The sequence below is a fragment of the Ursus maritimus genome, unplaced genomic scaffold (genome assembly GCF_017311325.1).
Source record: "Ursus maritimus isolate PB19 unplaced genomic scaffold, ASM1731132v1 scaffold_5, whole genome shotgun sequence".
NCBI lineage: Eukaryota > Metazoa > Chordata > Mammalia > Carnivora > Ursidae > Ursus > Ursus maritimus.
The window spans coordinates 8,741,978-8,754,444 of NW_024426663.1; the positions used below are offsets into that span (position 1 = coordinate 8,741,978).

The 12,467-nt window shown below is 34.5% G+C and overlaps 1 protein-coding gene across 17 annotated transcripts in view; it reads right to left on the reverse strand.

Moving 5' to 3' along the window:
- Positions 1–489: 489 nt before the first annotated feature.
- Positions 490–12,467, reverse strand: part of PPIP5K2 (diphosphoinositol pentakisphosphate kinase 2) — a 69,265-nt gene continuing 57,287 nt past the window's right edge. For all 17 annotated transcript variants that reach the window (XM_040622013.1, XM_040622010.1, XM_040622007.1 and 14 more), the window contains 3 exons: positions 12,222–12,362; positions 8,278–8,403; positions 490–2,215 (listed from right to left, as the gene is read on the reverse strand). In XM_040622013.1, coding sequence (XP_040477947.1) covers positions 2,103–2,215; positions 8,278–8,403; positions 12,222–12,362 — 380 coding nt within the window. In that variant the 3' untranslated portion in view covers positions 490–2,102. The remainder of the gene's footprint in view (positions 2,216–8,277; positions 8,404–12,221; positions 12,363–12,467) is intronic.

Sequence of the window (12,467 nt, forward strand, 5' to 3'; positions counted from 1 at the left end):
TGGTTGGACGATGAGGCTGCAAGAAGCAATATCTTCCAGTATTTAAACCAAACGAAAAATATACCTTCCAGGGACAGAATCATGTGAGAAACAGTTCAGTCAAACTTCCACTAAATAGTGACAACTATAATTTCTTGCTCTTATGGATAAGCCTTTCTGTTCTTTTAGAAAATGATTCAAAGATTCTTTCAAATAAGACTGTCCAGTCTACACAAGAATATTACTGAGTTTAGTGACTACAGTGAAATCATAGTTCTTATATAACAATGAAAAAAAGCAAGCTGTGTTGAACTTTTCTAGGAAAATTCCTAGTTAATTTCGAGGAAATATATTGCAATGTGTACGGGCAACAGCAAGTTTTATTTCAAATCTGAGCACGGTTTAATACTCAAATGGTTTTCTTCATTGATTTCTACTTTGAAAGCTAAAAGGAAAGAGATAAAGAATAGGAATAAAAAATAATTGGCCATTTAAGTCACTCTCTGATTCTGGAAATAAAATATTTTAATTCAGTTCCACTTAAAAAATAAAAGTACTTTCTTACTCCCACACTGAGCACATTAACATTTTCACATACAGAAAGCTTAGGTACATTCAATTGCTTACAAGACATGTCTCTACATAATACAACTACATTCACATGAAGTGTATAAACTTCTATAATTGTATGTATTTGTGACTTGCATCTGGTACTTTAAAAACTAACACGTAATATGCTTATTTTCTAAAAGTCAATTCTTAGATGATGATCTAAAGTTAGGAGAGTCTCCTGAAGAATTTTAATAGTTGTGTTCATATGAGAATTCAATAATTTCCTAAACATAAGCTTCAAACTAAAGCTTCAGCAATTTAAGTGAGCTGACTGGCAATGCATGGAATTCTTACCACGTTGTACTGTTTGGTTTACAGTTTAAGTCATTTCAAGTGGTTTATAATTATTTGTGCATTAGGGGGAAAAAAGCACCAAGGATAATAAATATTTTTTCACATCATAGATGAAATCACAAAACAATGATCTCCATTTCCTTTCAAAATCTAATCATTTTCAAAAGAGCATTTATTTCAAATGTTCAATCTTTAAACCTTCTTAGTGAGATCAACTGATACACTAGAGATAAGAATGGAAATGCTAAAAAGAGGTGCTATACATAATATCTACTAACTACAGAATTCAGACACTCTTCTCACATTGATGATATCCATTTTTGAACTGATTTCCTTAAGATCTAAAAAGAACTCTGAAAATAAGTGTAACATTTATAAACTTGTCAACTATATCTCTTAAAAAAAAAAAATCTAAAGATATCTTTCTTCCCAACACATGAAGCAAAATTTTCCTGAAGAGCAAAAGCACCTTATGGTCAGGAAATATATAAAGAAAGTATTTTCTACAAATTAATATAGAAATTTATGTGCATAAAGGTGTAATTATCCCAGCTGTATATGTAATATTTTAAATAACACACAATAAAAAAACTCAAAGCACATATTGAAAAAAATAACCCATATGCTAATACTCCAGTTATTAAATATTGCAGCATATATGTAATTCTAGCAACTGGGGGGGAAAGTTTCTCATCTAAATGGTCAATGAAATCTCTTTGGAAATACACTTAAAAAATCTGCGATCAGTAATCCTGACTGTCAAAATCCTAACCCAAGCTATAGGTTTTTACAGCTAAGATAAAATCCCATGAAAATGAAAATGTTATATAGAGGTCTCCTCACAGATTCTTGAGTAAACAGCATTATTGGTGTAACACTGGTACAAGTTAGCTGGGGTCTTCCGTCCTTGTCTTCACCAAGGGCACATGGTAAACATAACATTAAGAATGACAGACCTTCATCACCATAACGTTTGCCGCTCATAAAATGTTAATAAGCATTGTCTTAAACATTTCAAGATCATGAGAAAAGTTCCTTACCTGAATATATACAAAGAATTCTCTAGATTTAACATATTTTAAAGTGAATTCAGAGATGTATTAGGAGAAACATAAACTACTTGCTTTGACAGTTTTCAGTCAAGGTTTATTATGTGTCCTTTTCTACTGAACATGTGATTTTTATATATTTAAGGACTTCCAGCTTCTGCTAAGATTTCATTTCTTTTTCCCAGTGGTTTTTTTGTGTTCATGCATTTCTGTTTTGTTAGTTATATTCTTTTTTCGAGATGAGGTATTAGGAACAACTGCATTAGAAGGTCCGCTGGTAGCTATACAAAAAAAGAAAAACTATTGCTTAGATTTTCACAAGCAATTCATGTTCAAATAATACTGCTAAGTGACAAAAATAATTACTTTATAATTGTGATGTAAATGAAACACTGTAAACATTCAACAGAGCACTTTTAATCTTTTAACTTTTTAGAATTCAATACCAATACAAAAAAGTAATGTCAATGGGATGTGTTCACAAAACAAATTTCTCTTTTCTCTCTACATTCTTCCTGGAAAACTAATTTGTTCATCATTTTTAACTACCGTCTATTGTGCCAACAATCTTCAAACATACGCTTCTGTCCCAGGTCTTTTCCCTTTACTTCAAAATCTATATCCTGAATATCCTACTAGAAATCTCTGTATAGATAACTGACAGGAAACATAAACTTAATCTGTTTAAAACTGAACTTCTCATTTCCCTATAAACTCTATTTTCTCCTCTATCTCTTATGTCACCACTACTTAAAAAGTCCGAAGGTGGGGCGCCTGAGTGGCTCAGTCAGTTAAGCGTCTGCCTTCGGCTCAGGTCATGCTCGCAGGGTCCTGGGATCGAGCCCCGCATCCGACTCTCTGCTCAGTGGGCAGCCTGCTTCCCCTGCTCCTCCCCCTGCTTGTGCTCTGCCAAATAAATAAGTAAATAAAATCTTTAAATAAATAAATAAGTAAATAAATAAATTAATAAAAAGTCCGAAGTGTAAACTTTGGATAAAATATGAAAAACAACTATTTGAAGACACTGAAGAGTAAACAAAAGCAGGCGTATACTGAAAAAAATCAACACTTGGAAGAAAGGAACCCATGTTGAGTTCCCCCAACACATACACACTTTTTAAAAAGCTTTTGGTCTTAAAAAATGGGGTGCCTGGGTGGCTCAGTCAGTTGAGTGTCTGACTCTTGATTTCAGCTCTGGTCATGACCTCAGGGCTGTGACCAGGCTGGGCTCTGTGCTGGGTATGGAGTCTGCTTGGGATTCTCTCTCCCTCTCCCTTTGCCCCTCTGATCCCCCTGCCTGCAGCTCGGGGCTCACAGGCGCTCTCTCTCAAAAAAAAAAAACCACCACCACCACCACCAACAAAAAACCACTTTTGGCCTAAGGACAGTATCCAGAGTATCCAGTCTGAACCACGTGCAATGTCTAAAACTCCAACATAAAACTCATTCTTAGAGCATTAAGAACTAGAAGATAAGTATTGGAGCAACTATAGCTGCTGGAAGTCAGGTGGGAGATCCCAGAAAGGGAAAGCCCCCAATTCTTTGTATAAACCCTGATCACATTTATGGCATGAGTAGTAAGCTCCGAGAAGTCCAGCTGAGGCTAAAAGAAATGAAGTGAGATCTGAGCTGCCAATAACTTCAAGGGACACAGTTTTGTAATCTGAGTTCAGCCAAGGTTAACTCTTTGCTTTAAAAGAACCCAAACAACTTAAAACTCTTGGGAGAAACATAACAAAAATAACAGTCTGGAGTTTATACAACATCTCATTCATAGTGTCTAGGATACAATCCAAAATTACTCCATGTATGAGAAAACAGGAAAACATCTTTCTTCTTGAGAATGGATAAATTGATAGAGACCAATCCTGAGATCAGCCAGATTAGTTTTGCAAGAATTTTAGAGCAAGTACTTTAACTCTACTCAAGAACAAAGGAAAATATTGCTTATAGCGAATACAAATATAGGAAATCTCTGAAGAAAAAAAATTAAAAGAATCAAAAAGTGTCTAAAACTAAAGAATAAATATCTGAAATAAAAATCCACTAGATAGGTTAACAGAAAAATGGAGAGGTAAAAGTGAACATCAACTAAGATTATTACCAAAAAAAGTCCTAAGGATGCTTGCTATAGTCAAACTGCTGAGAGTCAAAGATAAAATGAAAATACTGAAAGCAGGTAGAAAAAAAATAATTCATTAGCCCACTGCATACACTGGAACAATTCAAATTAACAAAGACTTCTTATGAGAAACAGTGGAAACCAGAAAACAGGAACAACACCTTTAAAGTGCTGAAAATTAAAAAAAATAAAAAAACTTTCTTCCTAGAATTGTCTATTCAGCAAAACTACTTTTCAAGAATGAAGGTAAAATAAAGACTTTTTTCAAGTATAGTAACAGACCTGAAGTATAAAAAATGCTAAAAAGATTCAGGTTGAAAGCAAATAAAACCAGATGAAAACAAAGACTCAGTAAAAGGAATAAAAACTGATGGCTAACGTTTGGCTAAATAAGAGACTTTTTTCTCTTCCTACTACCTTTAAAATACATATGACTGTTTAAAGCAAATACCCTAACACTGTATTGTGGCCTTTGTAATATATGTGGAAGTACCACCCTGGACAACCACGTGTTAAGGGTGGGAGGAGACGAAGGTAAATGAACGTATAGTTGCAAGGCTTCTGTGTTTTACTTTGAGTGGTATAAAATTATCTCCAAGTAGACCACGAAAAGTAAGAGATGTATATTTACAGCCACAAATAAAAGAATAATGCAAAAAGATAAAGCTAAAAAGTTAATAGAGAAGTTAAAATACTAAAAAATCGTAAATTAATACAAAACAAGGCAGAAAAAAATAAAAGAATAACAATCAGAAGGTATAAACAGAAAATAGTAGATCTAACCTAACCACGTCAATAATTACAATGTTTTTTTTTTTTTAAAGATTTTATTTATTTATTAGAGATAGATAGCCAGCGAGAGAGGGAACACAAGCAGGGGGAGTGGGAGAGGAAGAAGCAGGCTCATAGTGGAGGAGCCTGATGTGGGGCTCGATCCCATAACGCCGGGATCAGGCCCTGAGCCGAAGGCAGATGCTTAACCGCTGTGCCACCCAGGCGCCCCAATAATTACAATGTTAATGAACTGTAAACATTGCAACTATAAGGCAGATATTGTTAGAATGGGTGTTTTAAAGAGCCAAATGTATGTTGCCTACAAAAAAAAAAAATCCCTTAAATATGAAGACACAGTCTGTTTGGGAAAATACTCCATGCATACAGCAAGCATAAGCAACATGAAGTAGCAGAATTGATATCAGAGTAAATAAACTTAAAGCAATACTAGGAATCAGAGGGAAAATTCATGATGATAAATGGGTCAATACATTAGGAAGTCATATCAAATATAAATGTACCTAATAAAAAAGCTTCAAAGCACAGAAAAAAAACTGACTGAACTAAAGGTAGAAACAGACAACTCCACAGTTGTGAGTGGAAATTGCTCTCTAAGCAATTGATACAACAATGAGAATCTCTCCTCCCGTGCATATGTCCCCACCCTTCAAAACGGAAAAGACACAGAAGATCTGAATAAGATTATCAGCAATTCTGACCTAATGGGTACTGATAGAACATTATATCAATGAACTAAGGAATAAAAGTTCTTTTTTAGTGCTCTTGATAGATTTAAGATGTACCAAGTCCAAATGGTAAGCCATAAAAAAAGTTTCACATTTAAAAGAGTGCAATCGGTGTATGTTACAAAACAGTGTATGTTTTGTAACTGCAGTGCAATGAAACAAGGAAATTAGTAACAAGATATTCAAATCCCCACGCCCAAATATTTGGAAATTAACCAATATGTTTCTAAATGCTCCATTACTCAAACAATAAATCACAAAGTAAATTAGAAAATATTTTTAACTGAATGAGAATGAAAATAAAATGTAACTTTTGTGAGATGAAGCTAAAAGAGGGACACTTACAGCTTTAAATGTTTATATAACAAGAAAGAAATGTCTAACAAAAAGTGATTTAAGAAACTAGAAACGGGATAAAAGTAAACCCAAAGTAAGTAGAAGGAAGAAAATATTCAAGAGCAGAAATCCATGAAATATAAAACAAAGAGCTAAAATCTAGTTCTTTGAAAACACCAACAGGATGGATAAATTCCTAGTGAAAGTAATGAAGAAAAAAAAACCGGAACACAAATTATCAGTATCATGAATAATGGAAGTTATTACCACATTCATTAAAAAGATAATAAAGTAACAAGAAAGGTGACAACTTAGATAAAATGAATAAATTCCTTGAAAAATACAAGTTATCAAAGCCATCACTAAAATGAAACAGAAAATTAATTCTATCAAAATTTAAGAAACATTATCTTACAAAAACTCATTCAGAAAATAGAAAGAGGAAGAAATACTTCCCAAATCATTTTATGAGGCCAACATCAACCTGATACCAAAATCTTAAAGACATTACAAAAACTAAAAACAAGAAAACAAAAACAACTACGGGTCAATCACTATCTTTCACAAATGCGGGTGCCCAAATCCTCCAAGTCAATCTGAATCCAGCAACATATAAATAAATTATTCATCATGACCACAAAGGGTTTATCCCAGAAATGCAAGACTGGATTTTATTGGCTTACGTTATATTTGAAAAGTCAAATATAATGCCATTTCACCGTTATTATTTAAAAATGCTAATGAAATAATGCATTTATTGTGTGTCTAATACGAAATTAGAGAACAACAATGTACCATGATTCAAACAGTATTCAAACCCTAGGTCTACCAATTACTAGTTACGTGAACAGGGATAAGTCACAACCTCTGCAACTTTTTCATCCATAACGGCATGGCCATGGGCCACGTATAGAAATGTAAGAGTAAAAATGTGCTTTGCAGCATAAAAAAACTATATAAATGTTGGCTTTGAAATGTATATGGAATACACCATAACTTATACTTAAGATACTTAAGTTGTCTGTACCTGCATATTCTGATCATTTAAAATGTACTAAGTTTAAATATACTTAAGATATTGCCTTTAACTTATAAGGCCTGATAATATGACAGAGCTATAATTAGGTATAAATATCAGGTCAGTAGTAGAGTGTCATCAGAATTCTTGTTTTGGTAATCATATAAATACATCACCAGTGGAGGGGGCTAGGTTGGGTCTGGAAGAATGGGAAGTAAGGGGAGAACATTTTAGAAGAAAAATGACATGAGCGTCACAGGGATTTATCTGGGGGGAAGTGAAGAGAACAGGTGGCAACACTATAACAACAACAGCGGCTAACATTTAGTGAGTGTTTACTGTGTGTGTCAAGTACTTTACATATATTATTGGATTCATTTCTGACAACCTTTAAAAGAGGTACTATTACCCTGATTTTATGACTATGAAACTGAGGATCAGAGAAGTTAAGTAACTTACCCAAGATCATATAGCTAACAGGTAGTAGAGCTGAGATTTTAACCTAGGTTCCTCCCACTCCCAAGCACAAACTCTTAACCAAAAGAATATTTGAAAGCACTGACATGAGGAAAAGAATTAAGAGATTTCCAGGGAGGATACAGTCAAAACCTTGGAGCTATCTAGAATTCTCTGAAGAAAACAAGTATAGGGTAAGAAAAAAGGGAACCACTGAATGTCCTTTTTGGCACAGGAAAGTAGGAAGAAGAAGGACCGTCAAGCAAGAAGAGGAGGAGAATCAGATAAAAGGAAAGAGCACCAAGACACAGTACATCGCAGAAGTCAGAACAAGATAAGATTTCCGGAAGGATCAATCACATATGCCAAAAAGTAAAAATAGAAAGAAGTCCGGGTGCTTGGCTGGCTCAGCTGGTAGAGCATGACTCTTGATCTTGGGGTTGTGAGTTTAAGCCCCAGGTTGGGTGTAGAGATTACTTAAAAAATAAAATCTTAAAAAAAAAAAAAGAAGAAAAAAAGTTGATAAAAGATAGCTGAATTTGGTATTCATATCAGTAGACCGAGAATGGAGAATTAAGATACTGTAAAGAAAGAGAAAAAAATTTCATATAAAATGACTAAAATAATGCCTAGGCTCAAAAGAAAAGCACGAAGGGTTCCTAAGTTAGTTTGCAGAAAAGTGTTAAGTATGAAATATGTTTTATTAACAGATACAGGGGTGGGAGAGACAACAGATAAAAAATACAAATACATCAACAGACTACAATAACAGTTTCTAACTCTAGGAATTGTAATGATCCTTCTTAAAAACAGATCTTGAACTCAAAAAGCAAGTTATTATTACTCCTCTAACTGCTATACGGAATCCAGAAATTCACGCACAGTCCTAACCTGGCTTGCTGCTTGCTTTCGTACTCTTTAAAGTAGCTGGTGGTGTTGGGAGGATCTTTGCAGGTGTATATGTATTTAAAGATATTTTTCTTCTCATTACTGGACTGGAACGTGAAGCTGTAGAGGCTGAAAAAAAAAAAACAGATATGGCAGTTCAATAATTTCCTGCTAAGTCCTTACATTTAAAATTTTTTTAATGACATATTTAGTGGACTTATGAATATATATTACAGGAGAAAACAGACAATGTAAGGTTTAAAGAGTAAATTCAGCAAAATCATCTTTCTTATAAAAAGTTCTCTCGTGCTCTTAGCCAAATAGATGGTCTGTTTCTACTATAAATAATAAGCATTTAGCAGTATTTGCTAAAGGTATGCCAACAAGAATAGTTCAACAGACATAATTTTATCTTGCCCTGATAGAAACTCAGATTCTTAAGGGATGGCAGAGAGCTTATGACAGTTTTACTGCCTGGTTAAAAAAAAAAAGAGAGAAAGAGAAAGAAAAAATAAAAAAGAAAGGGGAAGGGAAAAAAAAAAAAAAAAAGACAGGGTCCCAAATTGTTTTTCTCTTAAGAATACAAAGTAGAGATTCAGGGATGGTTAATTTATGAACACTATGGTCTATTAAACTATTACACTTAATAAACTAATAGATTATAAGTAATAAATCAGATTGTCTTCCCTTATTACCTAGCTGAGATTTAGTTTAATGCAAGGGAATTTTAAAGATTTTTTTTTTTCTTTCTAATCAAGGTGGAGCAAATAAGAGATGTGAAAAGGAAAAGTAGAGATAATTCTTAAGTATGAGTTCCTCTGGGAAAGGATAGGCCAGAACAGAAGAGCTACAGGTATGAGCTTCTGAGTTCCTAACTGGAAGGAGGTGGAGAGTTAACAAACAATAGATTTGCCTGTTTTTGCAATTTTGGGGGAGGACCTGATAGCAATGAACATCATGTCTCTGAAAAATAAATGAGGGCCAATTATAGCAACAGTGCCTTAGATGGTTGATATCTATCTACAGTAAATGAATATAAATCCCAATGGCAGAAGCTCTAGTCATTAATGACATAATACACAAAACATGAAAAAAATCCCTAAAGTACCATGTAAAACACTACACCACTACTAAGCTCTTCCCTGCTTGCATATTTTATCCTGTTATCATCAATCTCTAACTTATCCAATTAGCATTTCCACACTTTCCCCCCCATCTGGTATGGTTAGTGTCCCATTTTAAGTTATCTACAAGTTACCACAAAATTGATCAATTTTGTCCTAAGTGAGGAAAAGCCTTTCTGAAATGACAGAGGATTAACAATGTCAGCTTCTTCGTTATATAAACAGGACAAAATCAATATAGTCTATATTATGATGCTAACTCCTTGACAATTCAGGGAATTAAGTATAAATAATGTAAATATACTGTGATTACTATTAATTCTGCCATTACAGTATAAAATACAGGATTCAGAGAACTTTTATTATAATTAGCATCTATTTTGTTTATTATTCAAAAAGAATTAAAAAACCATACACTTTCAAAGACCTGGGTTTTAGTCTTGCTTGACCACTAACTACTTGATTTCCTCAATGGTGTTTAAGTTTTTTTCTTCAAGCAATAAATTTTTCCTAAATGAAATCTTAAAATGAATGCAAATCAGATACTCTGGTTGGCGCAGCCATGCAAGACATAAGGCCTAACCACTCAGTATCCTCTTCCTCATGGAACTTCCAAAAGCTCTTGGGCATACAGATTGAAGACTAATGAACCAGACGGACTCCAAGGTTTATTCAGTTCTATGAACTGCATTAACTGCATTTACATTCTCATCTAGTTCCCTTAGTAAGAAATGGCATGAAATTTTAAGGGAGCTACATGGAAAAAAAAGAGAGAGCTACAGGGCTTGGGGTACAACTTGTATTCATGATATAGAGAAGAGCTAATGTGAACTGGAAAAGGAACTTAATGTCCTTCATTTCATTAATATACCTCAATAATATACTCCGATGAACTGAATTCACTAACCACAGAAATAAAGCTAACATAATCTAACAGCAACACAGAATATATCTTCAAAGATGATCTTTTTGTGAATATTCCACAATTCTTTCCAAAACAAACATGTCATTACTGCTATTTCCCTTAAGTCGTTCACTGAAAATCTTCTAAGTCTAAATAGCATTGATATCTATCCTAAATTGTAATTTACTTAGAATCTTTCTTTCATCTCTATTTCAAGATTATAAATCCTTACCCCAGCGAAGAAGTGAAACATCAAGTATAAAGGGGGTGAAGGGGAAATGAGAATTCATTCAGGTTCTCTACTCCATTCTGAGGAAAAGCACTGTCCATTCTATCAGCTAACAGGGAAGAAAGGGAGACAAACATGCTTCGTTCTCCTAACTCTGACTTCACAGCTCAGAGAAGTTATTTCATTTGGAGTATTATCAGTTCTCAGAATCAGATACATTCATGTGCAAATTTTGAAATGAAAACCTACTGCCTAAAACCATTCCTAAAGCATTTTAGAATGCCCAGATATCTCTCCACTACCGTTAATGACTCGATGTTGACCTCTACTACCAGAGTGGAAGAAAAGGGAAGGCCACTATACTGCAGAAATGCAGGGGGCACCATTCAGACAGAATACAGTGTGAATAGAACTCTCTAGAATAATACAGTGTGGTAGCCAGAAAAGGGAAGAGGATAACAGCAACACACGAAGGTGGGTTTCATTCCAAGAGCTCCAATTTCGTTCTTCAGAGCAACAGACGTACAGTATACACCTTATGAAAAGGAAAAAGGTATACATTGAAAGTCTGTGACTTTCCAAAGATGTGACTAGCCCTGGCAAGATTCTTTTTTTTTTTTTTTTTAAAGATTTTATTTATTTATTTGACAGAGAGAGACAGCCAACGAGAGAGGGAACACAAGCAGGGGGAGTAGGAGAGGAAGAAGCAGACTCATAGCGGAGGAGCCTGATGTGGGGCTCGATCCCAGAGCACTGGGATCACGCCCTGAGCCTAAGGCAGACGCTTAACCGCTGTGCCACCCAGGCGCCCCTCTAGCAAGATTCTTAACAGAGCAGAGCATGCTCTCCCCAAACTGGATGCTTTCTAAACTGGAAATTCCAACGTGCTGACGGATCCCATAGAGCTGAGAATGACAGCAGTCGGCTGACTCCTCACACCAGAAAAGGTAGCCCTAAAGGTTTCCCAAAATGATGTTCCTTACAATAATGCTATAGAATGTTTAAATGTGTCACCAAAAATGTGTTTTCTCAAAAATAAGTTTTGGAAAATCTGGGTATACAGCTTTCCTTACAGAAGAACCCTAGCTATTTCTACACTAATGTAACTCTCTCTCCAGAGGGCGGTGGGATATAATATACAGTTTCCCAAACTTACTGAGCCATGAATCCCTTTTCTTCACACAATGAATGAACCTTTTCAAAATATTTTCTGAAGAACATAACTTGAAAACCCTTTTGTTCTAATTTGCTCTCTTTAGCCAAGAGCTCTGTCTCAATCAGTATGACTATGTACAAAGGTGTTGTGGGGATGGGCATGTGTGCATGTGTGGGTTAGTGACAAATGGTATTTTGTAATTTTTAAAAGGCTTATTATAAAATGACACACGATAAGAATGTGAAAAAAAGACCATGACTCTCTATTGTTGACTTCTATTGCTGGGTCTTAGATTTTTCTTTTTCCTTTTTGGAAGGAAAAAGATTTTTGGGAGGAGTCAAGAAAAGTGGCACACTGCATAGTAATTAAACCGAAGAATTCCAAATAATGTTCCTTTATACCCCCCTTTCTCCTAAAATTCTATTCACTACCGCTACTTGAGTTTGTCATTGTTATTCTTTTTATATTCAGATAATATCTACTGCCACAAAATGATAGTAATAATAATAATAATAATAAAAAGAATTTTCCTACAAATTTCAGGGGTCTTCCGTGGAACTTCACTTGATGGAGAAGCAATGGAAGCTAGAAATTCATCCACCTGCTTTAAAGACAGGGCATTGTGAAGAGTCTCTAAAGGACAAATAGATGGCACCATGGAATACAATTCAAAGCCTGAAAAAAAGAAATGAAAAAAATTTGGATATTTAAAAAATCATTAATTAAGAAGGAAGATGACCATTGCTTAGAACTGTATGGGTTAGGTCTTTCCAATCTATC